The sequence below is a fragment of the Chinchilla lanigera genome, unplaced genomic scaffold (genome assembly GCF_000276665.1).
Source record: "Chinchilla lanigera isolate Chin_1 unplaced genomic scaffold, ChiLan1.0 scaffold00026, whole genome shotgun sequence".
NCBI classification, from domain to species: Eukaryota; Metazoa; Chordata; class Mammalia; order Rodentia; family Chinchillidae; genus Chinchilla; species Chinchilla lanigera.
This window is the reverse complement of record NW_004955427.1, coordinates 9,297,728-9,321,457: the sequence shown is the minus strand read 5'-3', so window position 1 is coordinate 9,321,457 and position 23,730 is coordinate 9,297,728. Positions and strand designations below refer to the sequence as shown.

Below are 23,730 nucleotides of genomic sequence, written 5' to 3'. Positions count from 1 at the left end.
AGCAGTGGTTAAGAAAGTAAACTGCATTCCATAGATGTGTGACCTTAGGGGAAATGACTTTAAGCTTATATTTTCTTATCATGAGGATAATAGCGGTAAGTAGCTTGTTTGTTGAATGTTTGGTATGAACAAGGTATGCAGTGTGCTAAAATCTGGGGCATGTATATTTTTAGTCATTAATCCTGGCATCCTTTGAGCGGGTACTATTAAATGTAATAATACTTTAAGTAGTAAGCACAGTACATGACCCAGAATATGTGTTAATTTTTAGTAATTTAATTTTTGTGATTACCTTTGTGATTAGAGGGCGGTTCTGCTGAAAATGAGTAGATCTTCTAGCTACTTCTAGACTCAAACCATTATTTGGTAATGGATAGCTATAAGTTTTAGACCATCTGACTATTTTATGTTATATCACCTTGTTACGAAGTAATAAAAAGTATATAAAATAATTACACATACACACAAGCATGTATACATACAAATGGGTGTTTTCCATCGGGAGCTGATGTCTCAGTAATGTAACCATTACTCAGTATACTTTTGGAACTCTGTTTTTGATACTTCTGAGACATTTTGAGTCAAATGACACAGCAAGTTTCATGCTTTGTGAATACAGTTTATTTTCAGAGATAATTTTAATCACCAAGAGACTGCCATATTTATCAGGCTCCTCTTCAAATGACACCTGACTTTATCCAAAGTGAGAAAATATTTCCAACTTATCCAAAAGATGAATTTTCTTACCTTAACTACTTCAAAAGTTTCTCCAAAGATTGTTTCTAAAGAAATATTTCAGAAATATTTGGTTCAGCGACAGCATTGATTGTGATAAATGTATTGAATCCTATGAATGATAATCCATGAAAAATAGCTGTCACAGGATCGAGTTTAATGACAGGTGGAAATCATGTAGTTCTCTGTCAGAATGGGAAGGAAAACAATATAAACTAGAATGTATCCCTTTCCCATTGTAATGTATCCTTAGTTACTTGAAGTGATGTTAATGAATGTCAGTGGCTTCATTCTGCTGTCATACAATGATATTGTCAAGATTGATGTGCTAATTACGCAACATTAAGAGGATTTGGGGCTCTGAGAGTTCATATCACTGTTTTCCTTTTTCTAACCATTGTGCCTCTAATGGTATCAGATATTCCAGTCACATTAGTAGTCACTGATCCTCCTCCAATTCTAATGTGTTGCTGCAAATCTCCTACTACTTGAAACCTCCCGCAGACTAAGAAACCACATAACTCAGTTTGTTAGCATTGTGTGTAAAATTAAATTGATATTATTCTCTAAGAGTGAGTTATGTAAGCTTGATGTTCATTTTGTTAGCTTCTTGAAGAGTTCCTGATAGCTGAGGTTGTCGGGTAAACAAATGATCAATGAGTAGGGTTTTTCAAATAAAACTTACCCATTTTTTTTGATAAATTATGTTGAAATATTTTCTTTTCTTGTTATATGAAAAATAGCTTCCTATTCCTTTGGGAAGTGCTCTTTAGTAAGATTTTCTCTCCATGTAAAATGTAATGATGCTGTTTATCATTAAGGGCTGAGAGATCTGGGAGAAATGCAAATTCTAATTTAGATGTTGGTATTGATTTGGGGAAATTAACTTGCGTATATTCTATATTCTTTAATTGTAATTTGGGAATGAAACAATGTCCTTTTATCTTTTTTGTTATGAGAAGAAGAAAAGATGAGTGCAATAAATCTCTTGAATAAAGAATGTGTTTATTATAAGTACTTATTACAAGTCAAAATTATACATTGCTTCAGAACCAGATACGGAATTTGAAAGAGGAACTGGAAGATGAGAAGGCCTCTCGGGCCAGGGTAGAGAGAGAAAGAGAGGACCTTGCCCACGACCTAGAAGATTTGAATGAGAGGCTGAGGGAGGCAGGAGGAGCCAGTTTGGCTCAGCTAGAAATAACCAAGAACCAAGAAACAAGATTTCAGAAGCTTCACCAAGACATGGAAAAGGTCACACAGCACTATGAGGCTATGTCTGCCTCTTTGAAAAAGAGACATGCAGATAGCCTGGCTGAGATTGAGGCCCAGATGGAAAATCTTCAGCAGGCCAAGCAGAAACTGGAAAAAGAGAAGAGTGACTTGCAGCTGGAAGTGGATGACCTCCTGAGCCGCTGTGAGCAGATGACTAGAGCTAAGGTAGACACTCTTCATTTCTTCTTGTGGGCTTCTGAACATGGAAAAGATAGAGGAGGGGAGGGAAAAGAACAATCAAAATGATGACGTGAGGTATTGGATAGTGAAGGTTGTATATTTTCAAACTGACTAGATCAAACCTAATTTCAGTGGTTACACCTAAATGTGACCTGAAAGTGGCTTCTGGTTTTATTAGAATTCCGATGCGTGTTCCTTAGGAATCTTCCTCGGGATGGTATAAGTAAGTGGGACATAGAAGTGAAGGCACTCTGCATCTCTTCAAGAATGATTTTGTGTTGTGAGCACTTCTAGTGGTGGCCCAGATAATTCCAGATCTTGTCTGGTGTACACCAATAGCCTTTCCTAGAAGAGGAGAATGTCTTTCATTATGTCCTCTGACATCTCTTTAACTAAATAGTACTGGAAGAAAGCTTTGTCACATGTTGTTTCTTAGCTGAGCCCCCTAACCTATACAATGCAGGTTCCCATGTCAAATAGTTTCTATCAGCTCATGGGTAACAGCAACCCTAACTTCTAATAGTTGAGAGGAACTTTGTTTTTGGTTAAGCAAAGCAAATGGTTAGTTGCTGCAGCCTCAGCTACTTGTGACCCAAATTTGTAAAGTTATTTTGGAAAGATAGGACTTAACAGGAAAATCTTGATCTCCATGGAGTGTAGGCATAAAAGATGAATTATAGTTTCAGAAATCCGAAGTGGTTTTAAAAATGTTTAACTTCATCCCTTTAAAAAGTCCCAGTTGAGTAGGAAGAAACCATCACATTGCGTTTCTCTTTCTTGGAAGTTAAAGTTCCAGCATATGAAATTTTGGGGACCACGTTGAGACCATAGCATTCCCACTCCTGTCCCTCTAAACATTAGTGTCCTTCCATGAGCAAAATGCTTCTTCTAAGAAGTCCTAAAGGTTTTATCTCATTCTATCACTGATTCCAAAGTCTAAAGTGCAGTCTTATCTAAATCATACATGATGGAGGCTCAAACTACAGTTCATCTTGCGTTAAGTTCCCTCTCCAGTCGTGAGTCTGCGAAATCAAATTATGTCTTTCCAAAATGCAATGGTGAAATGAACATTGAGTAAGCATTTGCATTGTAGAAGAGAGAAACGGAATAGAAGAAAATGGTAATTGGTTCAAAGTAAGTCCCAAACTGAGCACAGCAAGCAACATTCAATTTTGAAAACTGAGAATAGTTTTCTTTGACTCCATTTCCTGGCTTCAGGATACACTGGGGTGGATATTGCAGGAAGTTTTTGACTCCTGACCTTGTTGAGTGTGGCACACACAGCATTTCTCAGAGATTGATGGTGGGTGCCCACAGCTCTCACCTTCTCACATGGCATGCTGGTTCCTCAGTAATTCTGGGGTTAAGGGAGTGGACCTTCCCGCCCAGCTCTGCTAGCTGTGGTGCTAGGGAGAATTCTCTTAGTAAGTAAGTCCCTGTGGCAGTTCTCTGCTTGCACCTCAAGGTTCTCCAAAGCATCCTTTGAAATCTGGTGGATATAACTGTGTCTCTACAGTTTTTGTGCTCTGTGCATCTACAAAGTTACCAACATGTGGGTGCCATCAGGGTTCCCACTATGCCTCTAGAGTGGTGTTGGACGACCTCTGGGCCTGCTTGAGCCACAACTTGGGTAGCTGAGGAGCACTGCACAGACTGAAACCCACTCAATACACTGCCTTGAGCAGAACTTGAGGCATCTCTGAGCAGTGAGTCTTGAAATCCCATGAGCAACCTGGATCACCTCTTTGAAACTGCTCTATTGTAAAGGTGCTGGCTTTCTGGACCAATGGTTGGGGTAGTTATAAAGATCTCAGAGAGACCTTAAGGGTCTTTTGTAGAGTCTTTGTATCCATACTAATCTCATCAAGTGTTTGCTTTGCCATGTCATTGATGTTTTTATATTTTTAATTTTTTATCATTTGTCCAACCTGAGAAGTTTTCAGAAGTTCTGTATCCTTTTTCATTATAAATTCTGTCCTTAATTTATTTCTTTTATATTTTACTATAAGCAGCCTACAGAGATGATTCAGTACCCTGAATACATTGATTAAAGATAACTTTGCCACATACCTTAATTCACTGTATGTGTATTCTGAATTCTACAAAGTATTTGGATAGGGATACAATTCAGACAAACTCTTTTCCCCTGCATAGCAAAGGTGATCTTTCCTCCAGTTTCCACAGAGATATTTCTTAGTCCTAAGATATCAGTGGAGTGGCCTTTACTGTTTCTGTGTGTACTGCCCTTATCTGTATTCTGATCACATCTACTTAAATAATCTCTTAACATGATTGATCATCTCTCTGCAGCACTTCTCTTTGCTGAGCTCTCCCCAGAATCCACCTTTGTATTATCACATAAGCAACATGACTGGAGCAGTGCTTGAAACCTATTACACTGCTAATAAATATTCTTTCTTGTTTTTATAGAATAAATAAATGATAAATGACTACTATTAACCATCTTCTTGACAACAGGGAGACTATTGAGAGCCTTAGTTATGTTTAAAGTCACTGAGATTGTTTAAAGTCACTGCGAGAGATAGCATTAATTCTCAAGACTCCAAAATTCACACTAACATAAGTGGTGCTGCTGCTTATCGTATGAATATTTTATTGGTCAGTTTTCCAGTTGCTGGGATAAAATACTCAATGTACACAACTTAAAGAAGGATGAATTCATTTTGGCTTATGGTTTTAAAGGTTTCAGTCCATGGTCAGCTGGTTGTACTCCAGAAACATTGTTGGAGGTCTGCTCACCCATGGCATCCAGAAAGCAAATAGCAAAAGAGCCGGAGAAGAAAGGGCCAGAGACCAGATATACTTCCAAGCTCCTCCCTCCATGACCCACTTCCTTTAACTAGGCCTCACCTCCTAATACTCTATTCAGCTATGCGTTAATCCATGTGTTGTAGTCTGGGATTTGCAAGGGGAACAGTACAATACAGGACACATTTTATGAGATTATTTATAATAGTCACCCAAAGAATCATACACAAAAAGAAAGTACAGGAAATCTGTCCACACACTAAAGGCCAAAGAATCCAGCTAAAGACCTGGATCCCACAGTAATGTTCTGTATGAGTCCAGCTGAACACCTAGAGCCCTTAGCAATGCCCCCATGAGTCCAACTGGAGGTGTAGAGCCCATAACAATATCTCACTCAGGCCTGTTTTCACAGATCTGTGATGGGAAGGCCCAAAGGTCAGTGGTGGAAGTTAGAAAGTCTATGCCAGCAGGACAAAGGATTCATGCAGGCTAAGGGATCTGCACTGGAGCCAGGAAGTCATGCTCAAAATAAGAATCAGAGCTCTGCCAAAAAGTACCACAGCCATCTGCAGCAACAGTGAGGTCCTAAACCCCTCTGACAATGACAATGGAGTTCCTAGCAGAAAATCCAATGCGACAAGCTTCTCCAGGAGACTGAGCAGTGCACCCTCTTCCCCTCCAGAGCCATGAAACAATGTTCAAAGTGAGGACCAGAGCTCCTCCAAAGTTAACTGTAGCCATTCTCAGTGACAACAAGGTCCCAAGCTCCTCAAATGATGAGAACAGCCACATTCATATCAGCAAAGCCAGCATGACAAGATCCTCCAAGAGAAGCAACAGCTCCTTACAGCTTCTAATAGTACCCAACAGCTTCTTCCAGTTCCCAGAAGCCTCTAAGCTTTTTCCTCCTCAGTTCTGCCTCTTACACTGTTGGCAACAATCCTCAGGCCGGCCTCCCACACCCAGCACCATGCTGACTCAGTTCAGCTTGGTGTTACAAGCTGACCACCAGTTGTCATCTACCGCACCATTTATGAGGTTAGCAGCCTCATAATCCAGTCACCTCTCCAGGAGTCTCTTAAATCAGTCAAACTGGCAGTCAGGATTAGCCAACACACTATTAATTCTCCATTCTAGGGTTTTTCTAGCATGCACCTCCAAATTTTTTCACCTTCTGCTCATTGCTCAGTTCTGAAGCCACTTCTACCATCTTAGGTATTAGTTGCAAGAACACCCCATTTGTGCTATCAATTACTGTCTTTGTCTGATGGCGTTGCTCTAACAAAACACCCATGACTGAGTAATTGTAAGTACGAGCAGTTTCCTTCTGACAGTTCTGGAGTCTGAAAAGCCCACAGTCAAAGCACAGGCAGAGTTTGGTGTCTGGAGAGAGCTCTCTCTTCCATAGACAGTGTTTCTTGCTATGTCATCCCATGGCAAAAGGACAAAAGTTGGAGAGGAGATGAATGCTCTTTTGTACTTCTTTTATAAGGCCCCTATCCTATCATGAGGGTTTTTCTCTCATGATAATTATCTCCTAAAAGCTCACCTCTTAATATTGTGACTCTGGCAAATGAGTTTCAGTGAATGAATTTTAGGGTACACATTCAGAATATGTCACACTGCCATGCTCCCCTTCCCTGAATTATCTTAGAATTTAAATCTAGTCAGAAATGGGCCTTCTCTTTCTCCTATGTCCCTTCTGTATTCTTGTTCATAGATTCTGTTGTTTCCTGGATATTGTAAACATTCTTGCTCCTGTAAGCTTCATTTTTATCCTATGTCAGCCCAAGTAAAACTCTGGAAGTCTGCACTGTCTCCCTCCTCTACTGTGTTTCTAATTCATCCTCAGGAACCCTTCTCTTCTGAAAATATTAGCAGGGACACCTGAAAGTCTAAAACTGTTGGAGAGTTTATCATAAATTCATACAAATGAAGTCTAAAATCAAGTATTTTATACTTTCTAATATTCTCTAATCTTTCATTGCTGCTCAGAACTTATTTATTCTTTAAATTCGCTTATTCTTTTAGTTTATACAACATCTTCTATGCTTTGATCATGGATATTATCCCCCAGAGGCCCATGTGCCAAAGGCTTGTCCCCAGGTGTGACACTGTGGGGAGATGCTCTGCATCTCTGCAGGTAAAGGCTCATGGTAGGTTCTTCCATTGCTGAGGGTGTGCTTCTAGAAGGGACTGTGAGATATCACACGATCCACCTCTTTGTGTCTCCAGACTCATGATCTGAGGACATGCTGCACGTCATTGCTATCTGCCTCCCTTGCAAGAAGCCCAAAGAAATGGGGCTGCCATTCTTTGACTGGAACCTTTAGAACTGGGAGCTAAATAAACCCATGAATAAGTAAATTTCCAGTTTTTTTATTATAAAAATGTGGAGATGACTAATACAACATCCTTCCTAAGATTTCAATCCTTCCTTTCTCGGTCTTTTTAATAAATGAAGCTTTGTTCAAAACTCAACACTAATCAGTGTCAGACGTGGTATAAAAATATGGTGTGTGTTTACATAAAAAATTATAGTAAAAGATACATTGCCATTAGCCCCTCAGAAAGTACTCCCCCTGCTTTGAATTCACTCATCACACTGTTCATGTCACTCTCCGAAGTAGTTCAAGAAGTCCTCTTTTACGAATGTCATTAGTCATGCTGTTATGGCTGCTTTGATGTCTGGAATTGACTCAAAATATTTGTTTTTATGGTCATTTCACTTTTGGAAACAGTCAGAAGTTGCAGGGTATAAGATCCAGGAAATAAGTGGGTGAGGGCACACTACAATGTTTTTGTGAGTCTGGCCTACCTTCCCATTGGATGGCACTCAACAGCAGCAAACACTATATTTTTTATCACACCTCATAAAGACACGAAAGAAGACTTTCCGAACTACTTCAGAAAGTGGCCAGAATGATGGGATAAATGTGTTGGAGGCAAAGGGGAATATACTGAGGGGCATAAATGGTCATGTGTCTTTTACTGTATAAATTTTTTAAAATATTTAAACATTCACCCTATGTTTTGATCATCTCATGTAATTTCTCCCTACACCTTATACATTTCCTTTTTCCTTTTCACACAGAATAAAATCTTTTCTCACATAATCATTTTTCATCCATTCCAACAAACAGAACCAAATACATATACATTTCCTCAGAAAGTGGAAATGGTGTCTTGAGCAGGAAGCAGTGTCTGTTCTTATCTGTCTAACTGCTGTCTCTCTGACAGAGGAGTCATATTCTATTTATCTCTTCTTGTGCAACAAATCATCTGAGAACCTTGTTACTTAAAAAATTGTGATTATACCGCCTGGTTCCGGGGCTTGACACGGTTAGTTTGTACAGCTGCAGACAGAAGGAGTCATTTGGAAGTTCCTTCACTCAACTTTTCTGGCTTCTGGGCTGGGATAGAAAGGATACAGCATGGTAGCTGAAGGGTAGTTGAGCTGCTTACCCAACAATTCAGTGCACAAATGGTTAGTGTTACAAAAGTCCATGGTAGAAGTTGCAGAATTTTGTGATCACTGTAGAATCAGTTTGTGTGACACCTGCCAGTTACAAGTCAGAGGAACCTACACAGGAGTATACAACATCACCCGCCTACTCCTTCCATCTCTGCCACCTGTCTTTATCTCCTACACTTTTAAAAAAAGTTTTAAAAGTGTTCTCCCAAAAAGTGTTCTCTTAAACTGTTTTCTCAACAATCAGTAATGTCTTTCTTTCCCCAAACTAGCATGTGTAAAAGCAAACTGACCATTTTCTCCTGACTCTGGCTTTGCTAGATGTTTCTGTCCCTGGTACCTAGTTCTTTCCATCACCCAAGTTCTAAGCATCACTTACTTATTGCCCCTCTTGGTCTTTGCTCTGTGTAAATTTTTGCAGAGTTCATTTCTTCACTGTCTTACCACTTTCTAGTCTCATTCCCATGTAGGTCTGTCCTCCTTTAACTGGTCTATTGCAGTGTTTTCTGTCTTAGTTACTTTTCTTTCGTTGCTGGGACAAAATACCTGATGCCCAAAATTAAGGAATGAAAGGTTTATTTCGCTTACAGTTTGTGGAGGTTTCAGTCCGTACTTGGCAGATTATAAGGCAGAGTGGCATGGCAGAGAGCTACAGCTCATGGCGGCAGACCACAGCAAAAGCAACAAGCACACACACAAGGGAGGAAATAGCTAGAAGCACCCTCTTCCTCTCCCTTACATATGCAAACTATCCACCCCAGGGCGGGTGTAGCTCTCACACCCATAATCAAACTCTAAAAGCCTGTCCCATGGCCACATGAGGTTTTTGGGGGCCACCCAGACACAAACCATAATAGTTTCCTAAATTATCTTTTCTTGCTTTTCACATTTCTGTGTTCCAATCTATCCTACATAGTATTCAGATTAATATTCCTGAAGCATGGCTTTATCAAACTGTGCAGCTGTTTAAAAATGAACTCCATACTTCTGCTTTTAAGATGTTAGAGAAAACAGACCAAACATGGGAAGAAATGGCACCGAGAAGGTTTAGGAGGCAGTTTATGTACATCACTGGGATCTCTCTGAGTCAGCCCCACCTGGCAGAGTCTTGGGTCTTTTATAGGGAGAGCAAGGGGGAGGTACAAAGGCAGAATTAGCGCATTATGTTTGGGGGGTTGGGCAACACCATTGGTTGCTAAGGGAGTTTAAACATCCCAGGTTACATTGTAAGGCCATCAGTTATATAAGGCATGGGTTATACAAAGGAAGAAATGTCCTATTACATTTTAAGTTTCATTGCAAAGCCATCAGTTACACAAAGGCAGTAAAAGCAGGGGTTACACAAAGGAAAAAATGTTCTGTTATCGGGCCTGCTGGACATTCTCACTTGGTCTTGGTGTGCCTCCTGCATAGGCTTTTATTTAAAATTTTAATTTCTCCCTTCAAAAGCACTCTATGGGCTCTGACTGAGCTCAGCCTGGCTTGACAGTGTTAGATCATATTACTTTGATTTCAACATCTTCATTTAAGCAAATTAAAATGTTTGCCTTCCATGAAATGGGCATTTTCTGCCACAGTGTTATCTTTAAACTAACTCTCTTTTCTGAAATGTTTAAGTTAAACTTCCTACATTAAAATTTTATTTGTTATTTAATTCTTGTAGAACTTCTTGGGTCTCTCTTATACTGCTGAATTTTGTAGTCTCTTAGTTTTACCTAAGTAGAAAGAATCTTGGCAGAAGCTAATTCTCATTCTGTTCTGGTTATGATGTTTTGGGCAACCAGTGTTCTCAGATACTAGCTTAAATTTCCACATATGCCCTTTGTGGCTCACACAGTTACATGCAGAGATGAGCCTCAACTCCAAACTGTAAGTCTTTGGGTGACCACATTCTGGTGCTGCCTTAACTACCTTTTGGTTGGATAAATGGATTCTGTTCTCTCTCAGGCATATGCATTATGATGAACTTGTTTGAATTATTTACTTCATCTTTTTCCACATTATAACAGCAAGAATGACAGTACTCAGAGGTGCAGTGAAAACTGAAGTATTTTCAGACATATATTATGCTGATAGAGAGGCCCAGGGCAATTTAGAAGCAATAGGAAATCTCACAGTTATTTTGATTATTTTGAATTCCCATTGGTTCCTGCATTTCTGCATTTCTGGGAGGCAACATTTTATGCATCATTTTAAGGAACAGCTTTAAGATGAGTGTGTGTTATTCCCTTAACATCCTTATCCCTGGAATAAAAGTTTATTATTTGCTTAAATTTGAAATTCTTTTCAAGGTGCAACTCTTTTGCATGCTATATCCCTGAAAAGGCCACCTTTGGGTAAATATCCACATTATCTCTCACAATTCCTACTTATGAAAAATACTTTATAAATTTAGAGTAATACTATACTAATAGATGTAGCTATGAGTACTTACTATGTGAATCTATGCCTCAAGGCGTGTGCCTTTTCTCTCCATCGGTCTGACCACTCACAGAGATACATTACTGGGCTGTCACCACAGGGCCATGTCCTGAAAATTGAGGAGTAGACCATCTCTTGCCTTTTCCATAGACCCTTGACAGTGATCTTACTCAGTTTGCTTTCACTTTTCCAAACTGGTGTACACACAGCACATGCAAGGCTATATGTAGAAGTCCCATTTCTATGTGGATCTGCTCCTTCTAGCTCTGTCACTTATTATTGGAGATATTGTTATATACAGATAATTCACGTAGTCCTATTTTATGTAGATTCTTCAGTGAGCCAGGGTTCATGGGAATTTGAGTCCACCCATGCATCCAGTTAATGAAGTCTTCACATACCCTTTGTTACCACTTCACCTTACAAGACACTTAGCAGTCTAATATTTGACTTTTTTCTTTTTCTCTCCTTTGGCTTCTTCTCTGTTTTAAATTGCATCTGCACAGACAGTTTCGTTCAAATCTCAATTCCGAAACTTAACTAGCTTTGTGAACTTGGGCCAGATAGTAAATGTCTCTGATACTGTTTTCCCACTGATAAAATGAAGCCAGGCTGAAGTTTTGAGGTATATTGTAAGGGGAAAAATGAATGGGCCAACTTTGAATGTTAAGTCATACCCACAAGGATGGGCAAATACATGGAATATTCAAAATATGATTGAAAACTGTAGATAAGCTAAATACTATTACATTAATCATTAGTGTAGCTCTGTTCCAGTGTGTGGAGAATGCGGATAATTGAGCACAACAGTCCTTTAACATCATCTCTATGCTCTCCATGATTTTGGTGGAATCGTGCAACGACCTGGTCCCTGAATCTCTGCCAGGTCTGGGTTCACGATCACCAACAAGCCTGGTACACTGTGCAGCATCTGTGAGGCAGAACCATGTGGTGTTCCTTGTAGGCCTCCCAGCAGGCATGAACCCGTATTGGTTCTTCACTTGTTTGCTTTTGGCAGGTAATAGCTTTTTACTCTCAGTTTTTATTTTTATTAGCACATATTTGCATTACATAATGGTTACATTCCTTGTGGAGAGTCAGTACATGTGCAAAACCACCTTGATTCTTTCTTTAGTCTCCTTTATTCCTCCCCCTTGTTTGATCACCTTCCCATTTGAAAAAATCTATTTCCCTACTCCTTCCCATTTGAAAAAGATCTATTTCCCTATTTACTATTATCTATCTTTTATTTTGCTCTTTACATTTTGAGTTTCTCAAATAAGAGAAGCATGTAGTACTTAAGCTTATGTGCCTGATGTATTTTGCTTAACATGATGGTCTCAAGGTGCATTCATTTCCTTACAAAGGACTCAAGTTTATCCTTCTTTATGACAAAGTAGTACTCCATTATATATTAATACCACATTTTCTTTACCCATTCCTCTACTGATGGACATATAGGCCACTTCCAAGATTTAGTTACATGAATTGTGCTGCTACAAACATGGGTATGCATGTACCATTGTAATATGATGTCTTTAACTCTTTCGGGAGGTAATATCTTTAACACATTAAAGAACCAACTTGGGGCCTCAACTGTTTTAGGACATTGTGATCTCAGTAAACATCAGTGAGCAGATTGGCCAACCTCTTACTCAAATCTGCAATAACTTGGGTGATCTAGGCATTTAAGCAGGGTCGATTGTGGGTCAAGAATTGTCTTACAGTGATAAGAAGGTGTGAAGTTCTAGAAAGCTTAGAATACTCAGCTGTGTGAGCTCTAAGACAGCGATTTTCAGCACAGTGTTGGTTCTAGCTAGGTAAAAATGGCCAAGGATTTTGCTGACCCAGAAATTTTTCTGTGACATTAAAACACTGAGACTATGAAGTTTATCCTCAGCTTTCACCCTTTCATAGGTTTCACAGTGTGCTTGAATTGCCACTAGTGTAATCCCTTGGCTCTGTATTAGGGCACTTTTTTACTGGAGGCAAAGGACAAATGGTGCTGACACATGAGTTGAGATTTAATGTATGTTAACAGTTTAGAGGAGAGCTGGCTAAGTCATAAGCACCTAATAAATATTAACTATTGCCATTATTATCATCATTAGTGTCATCATCACCATCAACCATGGGGGGGATGGAAGGCATTCAAAGATTATTAGATGAGTTTCACAGAAATTATTGTGTAAAATCATTTTGACATTTTAGACCATATAAATAGAAATTCAAACTACTCCCAAGCTTTAACTATTACAGATTGTGCAGCTATAACATGGGTGCACATATATCAGTGTGGTGTGATGTTTCTAATTCTTCAGGGAAAATACCCAGAAAGGGAATAGGTGGGTGGAATGGAACCTTTAATCCTAGTTTTTTGAGGAATCTCCACACTGGTTTCCACAGTGGATGCATCAGTCTATACTCCCACCAACAGCGGAGAAGGGTTCCTTTCTCCCTATAGCCCCTCCAGTATTTGTTGTTGGTTGATTTTTTGGTTATAGCCATTCTTTCTGGGGTGAAATATAATTCAGTATTTTAAAAATTTGCATTTCTTAAATGACCAGAGATGTTGAATATTCCTTCATATATTTATTTTTTGTTTGTACTTCTTCATCTGAGAAGTATATATTCATTTTAGATGCCCATTTTTGGGTTAGGTCTTTAAATTTAGGGCAACTGATTTTTTTCAGTTCTTTCTATGTTCTAGATATTAGTCTTTTGTCTGAGGAACAGCTGACAAATGCTCATCAACCAATAAATGGATAAAAAAGATTTTTTTTTTTTATAGTATGGAGTACTACTTAGTCCTAAGTAAGGATAAACTTGAGACATTTCTAGGTAAATGGATGCACTTTGAGATCATACTCTTCACGGAAATAAATTGGACACAAATATTTGTGCATCATTTCTCTGGTGTGAGAAACTGAAAGCATAAATAAGGACCAAAGTGTATAATAGATATTGTAGGCTAGGAAGAAAATGTTCAAATGGGAAGGAGAACTAGAGAGGGGGGAGAGGGGAGGTAAGGAAGGAAAAAGGAAAAAAAGGAAAGAAAGATAAAATGGAAACAAAGATTTCATAAAGAAGAAGAGAAGAGGGATTGAATGGAGGACAGAGGAATGGGGGTAAAAAAAAAAAAGAACCAAGATATAGCCTATACAGGTACAAACTCCTTATGATGAATGTGATCATTATGTATATTTAACTGTACCAATAAACTTAATTAATTAAAACAAATAAAAGGATACAGCAAACTAAAAGAATGAGGTACTATTATATATTTATGGCAATAGATAAAATAATCCCAAATAGTGACAACAGCAAATGCTGGCCAGGATGTGAAGCAGCAGGAACTCATTCATTCTGATGGGAATGAAATGGCAGGGCCACTTGAAGACAGCCTTACTGCTCCTCATAAAGCTAAACATGTTCTTGCCAATAATCCTTGGTATTTATCTAACTGATAGGAAAATGCAGGTCCACAAAAATTTGCACAAGCATGTTTATAGTGACTTTATTTGGTTTTTCTTTTTTTGGGAGGGGGATACCAGGAATCAAACTCCTGACCTCTCGCTTGCCAGGTAGGCGTTGTGCCACTGAGCTATATCCCCAGCCCCATAGTGACTTTATTTTTAATTGCTAAAAGCTGGAAGCATTCAAGATATTCTTAGGTGAATGGAAAAACAAACTATGGTAAATCCATATAACAAAATAGCATTTGGTGACAAAAATAAGTGAACTACTGTGCAACAAGGAGAAACTGTAAACACATATTGCTAAGGAAAAGAAGCCAGTCTGTAAAAGGTACATACTGTTTGGTTCCAACTGGGTATTCTTACAAAAGTAAGGCTGAAGAAACTATAAAGTATCATTGGCTGCCAGGCATTCCACAGGAAAAATGGAAGGATAAATAGATGAAATACAAGAAACTATTGAAAGGAAATGATGGATATATGACATTCTATATATCTCAAAACCCATGCAATTCTGCATCACAAAGACCAAACACTGTTCAATCATATTAATGCAAGAAACTAACAGGGGAAATTGTCTAGGGGAGAAGAGAATATATGAGAACTTCCTGTGCTTTACTTTCAGTTTTTATGTAGGTATAATAGTACACTAAAATTTCTATTAATTTTTAAAAAAGTGATCAAATAAGTCACAATTCAAAGAAATTCAAGCTACATCTAATTCTTAGGTAAAGGGGAACCCTCAACCTTCATCTTATATTTGGTGGTTCTTAGTGCAGTCTGAATCTCCAAATCACTTGTATGAATTTCCAGAGTATGACAAGAATCTGGTCATTTGACTGATTGCCCACACCAGGTAGAAGTATAAAGGCCGAAGGTTTAGTCTTTCTTCTGGTCTGAAAAGCCAGTTGTGAGAAGTTGAAGTTCAAGCTTCAAGTGTTAGTCCAACAGGGTTGTCTTGATCCTCTAAGTACAAAGATCGGAAGAGTGAAACTGCTTTGACAACTCAAATTCTCGTTATTCGGCTGTTGGTGTTCAGACCTACCTACTTTCTCCTAACTTGGTTGCTCACCCCTGTAGATTTCCTTCCTCCTTCCTCTTCCTATGCACCTCCCTTCTTGTTTATTGATCTACTATATTTTAGACACTACCTAGGCACTGGGGAATCTGTGCTCAAGTGGAATCTCTACCCTCATGAAACTTATACACTACAAGGAAAAAAAGACAGTTTTATAGATATGTCAGAAAATGATCGTATCAGACACCTCATTAGTGTTTGAAAAAGTTCCTTCTCCAAAAACACAAAGAGTTCCAGAGAGGCTCCTGATGCCCAGGTTCAGTAGCAAGTAGAAACACAGAAATGACACCCAGAATTTTGGGGCAGATTTATTTTATGTCCATGGGCACTGATCAGGATGATTCCCAAAATATCAGAGCATCACCTCTGGTGGTTTGGGGTTTATTTGGGATAAGCAAGCAGGAAATACAGAAGCAGAGCACTTGGCTATCTTTGATTGGTTCTTACAATATGCATCTACTATCTGGCTATGCATCACAGAGACCAGCTGTTTCTAAGAGACAGAAGTAACAGGAACTGTTACTGGGGCAAGTAACAGACTGGCTGGGGGGCATTTTCTGCTAAACAGGGAGTTGCATTTTTTTCACTGACATTTATGTTCTGAGAAGTATAGGCCTCTTAAGGACCCAGATTCTAGGTTTCTTGTACTTGCTTAAATTACAGGATGATTTCTGATACTAGTTGAGAACTTTACTGCCAAAGAGATCATTCAGGTCCCAGTGCCTCCTGTCGTCATTACTTTTACATTGCTGAGACACAATACCCAACACCCACAGCTCTAAGGAGGAAAGGTTTATTTTGGCTCACAGTTTGTAGAGGTTTCAATCCATAGTGGATTGGCTCCAAGGCAGGGCAGCACGACAGAGAGGCATGGCAAAGAAGAAACAGTTAATAGCATAGCAGGGAAGAACCAGAGAGAGAGAGAGATAAAAAGAAGTAGGAGGGTGATAGGCCTGGGCCACACCCCCAGTGACCCACCTTCTGTAACCAGGCTTTACCTCCCAAATCATATTTAGCTATGAACTTATTAATGGACCAATCCATTGATAAGTATTATACCCCCATGATTCAATAACCTCCCCAAATCCCCATGAAGCCTTGGGGGTACATCTAGATATAAACCAAAGCATACCCATTCCCTCACTGTGCAGCTAATTCAGCACGATTAACCTTTCTTTCTCACCTTGCAGGTGAATGCTGAGAAACTCTGTAGTCTGTATGAAGCGCGCTTGAGTGAAGGAAATATAAAACTGGACGAGGTGACTCAGTTGGCAAATGACCTGAAAGCACAGAAGACAAAGCTACAGAATGACAGTGGTAAGTCAGTGACCGGCCTTACCTGTGAGTGATGCTGAGTCCTGGGAGACTCTTGAAGGACAACTTAGATGATAACTACCCAGAGCCTGGGTGGCATATAAAGATTGCAGGGGAGGAACAGAGCTTCTAGTTACCCTTGTCCAGAGACACGTTTTTTTTCTGGGAAAGGTCACTTAAGTGCTGCTTTTGGATGCCCTGACAAAAGCAAAAGCAATTATGCAGCTGGTAGACGCCATCCTCAAAATCAGAGGTTAGCAGGGTTTGTCCATAAGGACTACAAGACATGACACTTTTCTTTTTAGACAACTTTACCGTTTTGAATAGACATTTTTTGAATTTGTATAATGAACCGACATCCTTCTTACATTCAATTACAGCTCTCATCTGCACAGTGACTTAGACGGGTGGTGGTGAACCAGTGGCACGTGTATTGCAGTGGGCATGCAGGGCCCTCTCTGCGGGCACACGAGCTGAGTTGCCCCAGCATTTCCCCAGCAGCCAAGCATTCACATGTAATTGCAGTGTAGCACTTTGCAATAAATAAGTGGGGTTTGGGTTCCCATTTGGACAGTTGGTTTGTAAGAGCTTTGCCACAGCTGGCCCACACAATTGGTCCCTCCTTATCCTCCTGCCCTCTTCTATTTCATAGTGCATCTCTCACTCTGCCATAACCACACTGACCTCTTCACTGTGCTTCAGACACAGCAGACAGATTCCTACCTTCAAGTCTTGGCCTAGGTCTTTCCTCTGCCTGGAACTCCTTTTTTAACTCTGCAAAGATTTCAAGATAGGAGTGAATCAAGTAGATATCTGAGGGCTGGGGATTTAGCTCAGCGGCACAGTGCCTGCCTGGCAAGTGTGAGGTTGTGAGTTCGATTTCCAGTACCAGGAAAAAAAAAAAAAGTAGATATCTGAGGAAAGGCACGCTAGTCCTTTTGAAAGTCGTCATCTGAGCACTGTCGATCCATATGCTCAGGGGCTGGGGACTTAGCTCAGCGGCAAAAGCACCTGCCTGGCAAGTGCAAGGTCGTGAGTTCGGTTCCCGGTACCGGAGAAAAACCAAAAAAAAAAAAAAAAAAAAAAAAAAAAAAAAGATCCATATGCTCAATGTGCTGATGTGCTTTTTTACCTTTTTTGTGTTTATTACTTTCATTCAAACTTCCTACTTGCGACATAAAGAATATTTTTGTTTCTATCTGCCAGAAGGGAAGTTTCACAAAGGCCGGACACTTTGTTTTGTTCCCTGATATAGGTCAATTGTCTAGACCACTGCCCAGTACTAATTAGAGCTCTGCAAAATTTTGGCAAGTAATTAAAAATAAAACAAATGTCCCGTGCATATTGCTATCAGTCCCTATTTTTTTGTTTAACCAACCTTTTATATTGTAGCAATCTATTTGTGGTTTTTCTTTTTAAATTTATTATAAGCTTTTTATATCTTGCATACTTGGTCATTTATAACTGCTCCTAATATATGAAACAGATGGATGATAGTTTACTTAGCCTTGTCTTGTAACTTGTTCTTTTTTCCTTTGAATAGAATGTGGATAAATGTTTATTTATAATTAGAATTATTTTTAGAAGTGTATTTCTAGCACAGAATTCCCAAGTCAATGGAAACACACAATGTGTTTGTAACGCCCAGAGGCATACACTTTTGCATAGAGAGTGAGCATCATGCAGGCTCTATAACAATCTTGCTTAAGTGGACACCTCTTTTTCTAGATACTACATCTAGTATGTTAAAACAAAATTTCTGAATTGAAAGGGTTTATTGAAAAGATTGAGATGCTAGACAGAAACAATAGGACCGTCTTGGAACAAATTCCCTAAGTATCCAGGAGGACAACCAGATAACAGCTGTACAAAGGTCCATCAGATCTAAGAAGTTAGGATATTTTATAATGGAAGGTCACTTACACTGAACTACTGCTTCTGACACTGGAAATAGATAAGACATGTTATTGTTTGATTGGTTGATTCTACTGGTTGAATGCTGCTTTTTAACGGTTAATCTGTAACATACAGAGAGGGAATATGGTACAGTTTTCTTTTCTTTGTTGGTTTAGCTCAGAGCTGTAGTTAAAATGAATTTATTCTTTCTTATCTTACAACCTTCCATCTACAACTAAATTTAGGAAATCTCAGATTTCTTTTGTTAACAAGGGTCAAAGCTGAAGTAAAATGATTTAGCAACACAACCACTGTTAATTCCTATCATTTGAATTGAAAGCCCATATCATTTTTAATGTTCCTGCATTGTTTTGTTTGTATTTTGCTATTCTCTTTAAAATAAAAAAATAAAAACCAAGAAATCTAGAAAAGTGAAAATGTTGTAGGTTGTAGGAAGGGCATCAAATAGGACTGTTCTTACATTGCCAACCAAGTGTGTGACGCTTGGCCTTGTTACAAATCTTCCAGTTTTATTTTCTGTGCCACTGAGGATTTCAGTGTGTGACCTTCACAGTCCAGAAACAAAGTCAGAGAATATTTGTGTGTATAGCTCTGAAGGAAGTTTTGTATAAAACTTGTTTTCATAGGCACTGGATGCCTTCCCATCATTCTTGATTAGTGTACTGTTCGTTATTTTGGTAAGGAAATTGATGGGTGAGTGAAATGAACTCAGTATGATCTGATAATTCTGCTTGGGATACAGGATCTTTTTACCCCCTCCTTTAATTCTTATATTTGCCTTTTTGCTTTTGTATCAATTAAATCACTTATGTACATATCCAAGCTTCCCTTTGCCTCAGTGGGTCCATGCCCTAGGTTTTTGGACTGCATTTCTTCTTCTACCAAAGATTCTTTCTCATGCCCTGTCCTATGAGTTGCTCATGCTCTGATTCCAGAGAAGACCCAGAATAAACATGATTAAATTGTGTAAGTTGGTACCGGTCCTATGACACAATTGTCTTGTTAGCCTCAGTCACCTAGTGGATTTGTGATTTCTTTAGAATCTCTTTAAATAGGATATTTCACCCAGAGATTTATAGTGTTTGGTCTTCAGACTTCCAGTCTTCCTCAAGACCTTTAAGGGGAGTCTACGAAGCTTAAGCTACTTCATTATAATACTTAGATGGTATGTGCCTTTAAATTCTTCTTTCATTTGTGTTGATAGTGCAGAAGAACTGACAGTTAAAATTGCTGGAGCCTTTTCACAAGTCTAGCCAGCTCTGCATTGTGCTAATAATCATGGTGTTCACTAGTATGAACTCATAATTTTAAAAGTCAGTTTTACTTAAGAAGCTCCTTAATGAAGCAGAAAGATTAAATTTCTACACCTTACTTCTAAATGTGTATATAACTTTTTAATATTCTATATGACAGCATGAGAAATATGCATAAAGAATTTCTGTTTTGATTGAAACAAAGCATTTGATTGTCTAAGTACCAAACAATGGCGGTAGCTTTTTCAGAGAGTACTACTTTTAACTTGAACGAATGATCGACAAACAAGCTATTCTTATTATTATCCTTATTAGGCCTATACATATGATCGAAGTAAGCCTGTCACTTCAAGGAAAACAACTGACAACATGTGTTTCCCACGAAATAATAGCATTTAGGCAAAACTTGGGTTATGGAAAGCATGTATATATGACCATGAGCTTGAAGGATTTGAATTCTTAAAGACTATTCTGATGAGATCATTGGTGATAGTAACACATGTTTTTATATTGCATACAGTATTGTGCATATACATACATATTCATCTTTCCTGGGTTCCTGGTACCTTCCTCCTCAAGCTCTTGCAATCTGTGGGTGGAGTGATGCGTGTCTTTTGTATGCTTGAGATGACTAGTGGCTGTGACTGCCTCAGGATGAAGGCTGGTGTTCAGAAAGACCAAGCCATTATTAAAAGGTCGGTGCAGTCATTCCTCGCTGTATCACACTTCACTTATTGTGGCTTCACTGTATCACGGGTTTTTTTTAAATATATATATATATACCTAATTCTGTATCGCAGAGTTTTTGCTATATTGCTAGATTTTGTGGCATATGGGTATTTATATAATATTTATGATTTTAATTATTTTTGCCTAAAAATTTAAAAACAATATAAAAATGTTAATTCAAACATATTAAAGGAATATTAAATCGAGATAAAATACTGTACAGTATGTATTTCATCAGCGGATGAATACCGCACTGTACACAATGGAAATGCAGTATGCCACTACTGCCAGCCTGAGCCCTGCAGAGCCACCTGGCCATGTGAGGAGACCTGCACCGGGTGGGCACCGCTTATAGGTGAGGACAGCGCATGTGGCACCAGCACCGGCCCCTGCCCTGTGCTAGGAGCCAGCCTGGGCAGGGCAAGCGGTGTGGGCCGGGCGCTGCGCTCCGCGGCTGGGCTGCGGCTGCTGCTACAGCTTGGCTTGGCTGCCCGGAGCACCCCCGCTCCCACCCGCTCCTGCCCTCCACCCGCACCTGCCCCATCCTCCCCTCCTGCCCTTGAGCTGAGACGCTGATTTACCCGGGCGTCCCCAGGTGCGGTCCCAGCTGGAAGCCCAGGCTTTGGGAAGAAGGGTCTCCCCAGCAAGGTGCGCAGAAGTGTGGAAAGGGTTTATAAAGCCTTAAAATAAGTAATAAAATAAATACAACACTGCTACTTCGCGGATTTTCACTTATCGCGGGATCTCTGGAACATAACTCCTGTGATAGGTCACTGTACTTTTAGCCTAACCCCTGACCTTTCGGGAGGAAAGAAGGGCTAGACGTTCAGTTGATCACCAGTGACCAATGATTTAGTCAGTCCGCTAGGGAATGAGGCCTCCCGGAAGCCCTGAAGGAAGTAGACTTCAGGTCGTCATCGCTACCTAAGCACACTGGGGCCCTGAACAGTGCACCCCTCTCCACAGCTGGTGCTGTGCATCTCTTCCAACCGGATTGTCTGCCGTATCCTTTGTACTAAACAAGTATAAATAAGTTTTTCTGAGTTTGTGAGGCTAATTTAGCAGCTTAATCGAATCTCAGGAGAGAGTCGGGGAAACCCTGATACACATTTAGTAGATCAGAAGTACTGGTGACAATCTGGACCTGTGATTGGCATCTGGAGGGGGAGAGGCCTTATTAACTATGTTCTCAACTCGTGAATCTCATGCTATCTCCGGCCAATAAGTGTCACAGTTGAGTTAAATCATAGTGACCACTGGAAAACTGCTTGGTGTGTAAGGAAAACATACCTAGTGCCACAAATGTTGAGTGTCTAAGAGTACAGAGAAAAAATGCTTCTTCCCTCCTCTTTTACAGTATATATGGAAACTTATCAACATTTGGAAGAACTGCATAATTAAATGAGCATATATTTTTCAACTAACCCCTGCATGATATGACAAAATGACACGACTATAGATTGATTCAAGTTTAAGATCTATCAATAAAATTTAGCAATTAATTAATTAATTTAGCAATTAATATAAATGAATAAAAATTTTCATTCATATGGTTTGATTATATATTGTTAGTAACTTTTATTTTAATTAATTCATTAATTAATTTCGTCTTTTTGCAACAGGGTCTCACTATGCAGTTCAGGCCAGCCTTGAGCTCAGGCCAGCCTTTGTAGCCCAGGCTGGTCTCAAGCTCAAACTTGAAATGATCCTCCTGCCTCAGCCTCCTAGGTGCTGGGGTTACAGATGTGTGCCACCATGCCCGGCATTTCTTTTTATTTTAAAGATAATATCAAAGCAACAACAACATAGGTAAAAACAGCACAAAAATAATAAAAATGATACAGGGTTTCAAAACAAAATGATAGGAATTAACTGTGATTATATTACATATTGTCATCTTCAATGAAGTTGCTCAGATTGCCAGATATAATAATGCAAGATTGATTAAACCATTAAGGAGAATAAAAAATAATATAAAAGATTAGAAACAATACAGAGCTTTACTAAACAAGATGGTAAAAATTCACCAGTTGTTGTTATACTGCATATTGTTGTCTTCAAATTAGTTGTTCAGATTACCAGATATAAGCATGCAAAATTGGTCAAAAAAATTTAAGCATTAACTGTTCCTTTCAATATGTTACTAACTCTTGAGACTTTCAAATGATGATCATTAAATGATGATCTGAAATATCTAAAAAGACTGTTATGTATACCACCACACCTTTCCAATCATGTATCTGTACTTAATATGACATGTAGAACTATATCAGTCTTTTCACCTTCTTGTTTTAAAAAAAATAGATTTCCTGCCTTAATATTGTGTATATAAATGTTAATACTGTATATCTTTTAATTATTATTATAAAGTAGATTAATACAAATTTTAAACTTCTCTGTTCTATATACCATTAATACAAAAACCACATGAACAAAATTTCTTTACAGTCTTCAATAATTTTTTAAAGCAGAATATGTGTTTCTGAGACCAAAATTGTTTGGGAATTGCTGCTTATACTCAAATAGATTCTTCCTTATAGTGATAAGAGCTTTATAACTAGTTTGTAGGCAGAAGAGTGAGAATCATAAGAATAGTGGGGTTTTTATTTTTGTAGTGAAGATTGGACCCAGGGCTTTGCAGAATATTATGGGTTTTTAGTGTTGAACTGATGCTAGTAGAAACAACTACTTTTGTCTAGGTTTGGCTCAGCCTTTATCACCATTTCTAACAATCTTGGTGTATCTGTGCTATAATTAATCAAATAATTCAAGCATGGAGGTCAAGTGTTATACAATTTTCCTCTCTCATCAACCACATATTTTGCCATTTAATGATTATTACTAATATTTATTTAGCAATTCAGTCTGCAATGAACATTTATACTCATTTAATTTTCATCTTTTATTACCTTGTTATCTTCATTTTATAAATGAGGCAAAAACTGCAATTATACACAAATTGTACAGCCAGAAATTGGTACAGCCAAGTATGATAAGAGAGCAGGGATAGGAGAAAGAATATTTTCTTTAGGATAAGAACTTAATTTGCAGCTTCCTCCACTAACTAATAAGCTATCTCTGTTTCTGTCTTAGTCATGTTTAAATAAGTTG

General features: G+C 38.8%; 1 protein-coding gene across 1 annotated transcript in view; it reads left to right on the top strand.

Annotated features, from left to right (window-relative positions):
- Myh15 (myosin, heavy chain 15) overlaps positions 1-23,730 on the top strand; it is a 142,811-nt gene that overhangs the window by 79,069 nt on the left and 40,012 nt on the right. Inside the window, exons 27-28 of the mRNA XM_013515043.1 lie at positions 1,786-2,175; positions 16,597-16,723. Coding sequence (XP_013370497.1) covers positions 1,786-2,175; positions 16,597-16,723 — 517 coding nt within the window. The remainder of the gene's footprint in view (positions 1-1,785; positions 2,176-16,596; positions 16,724-23,730) is intronic.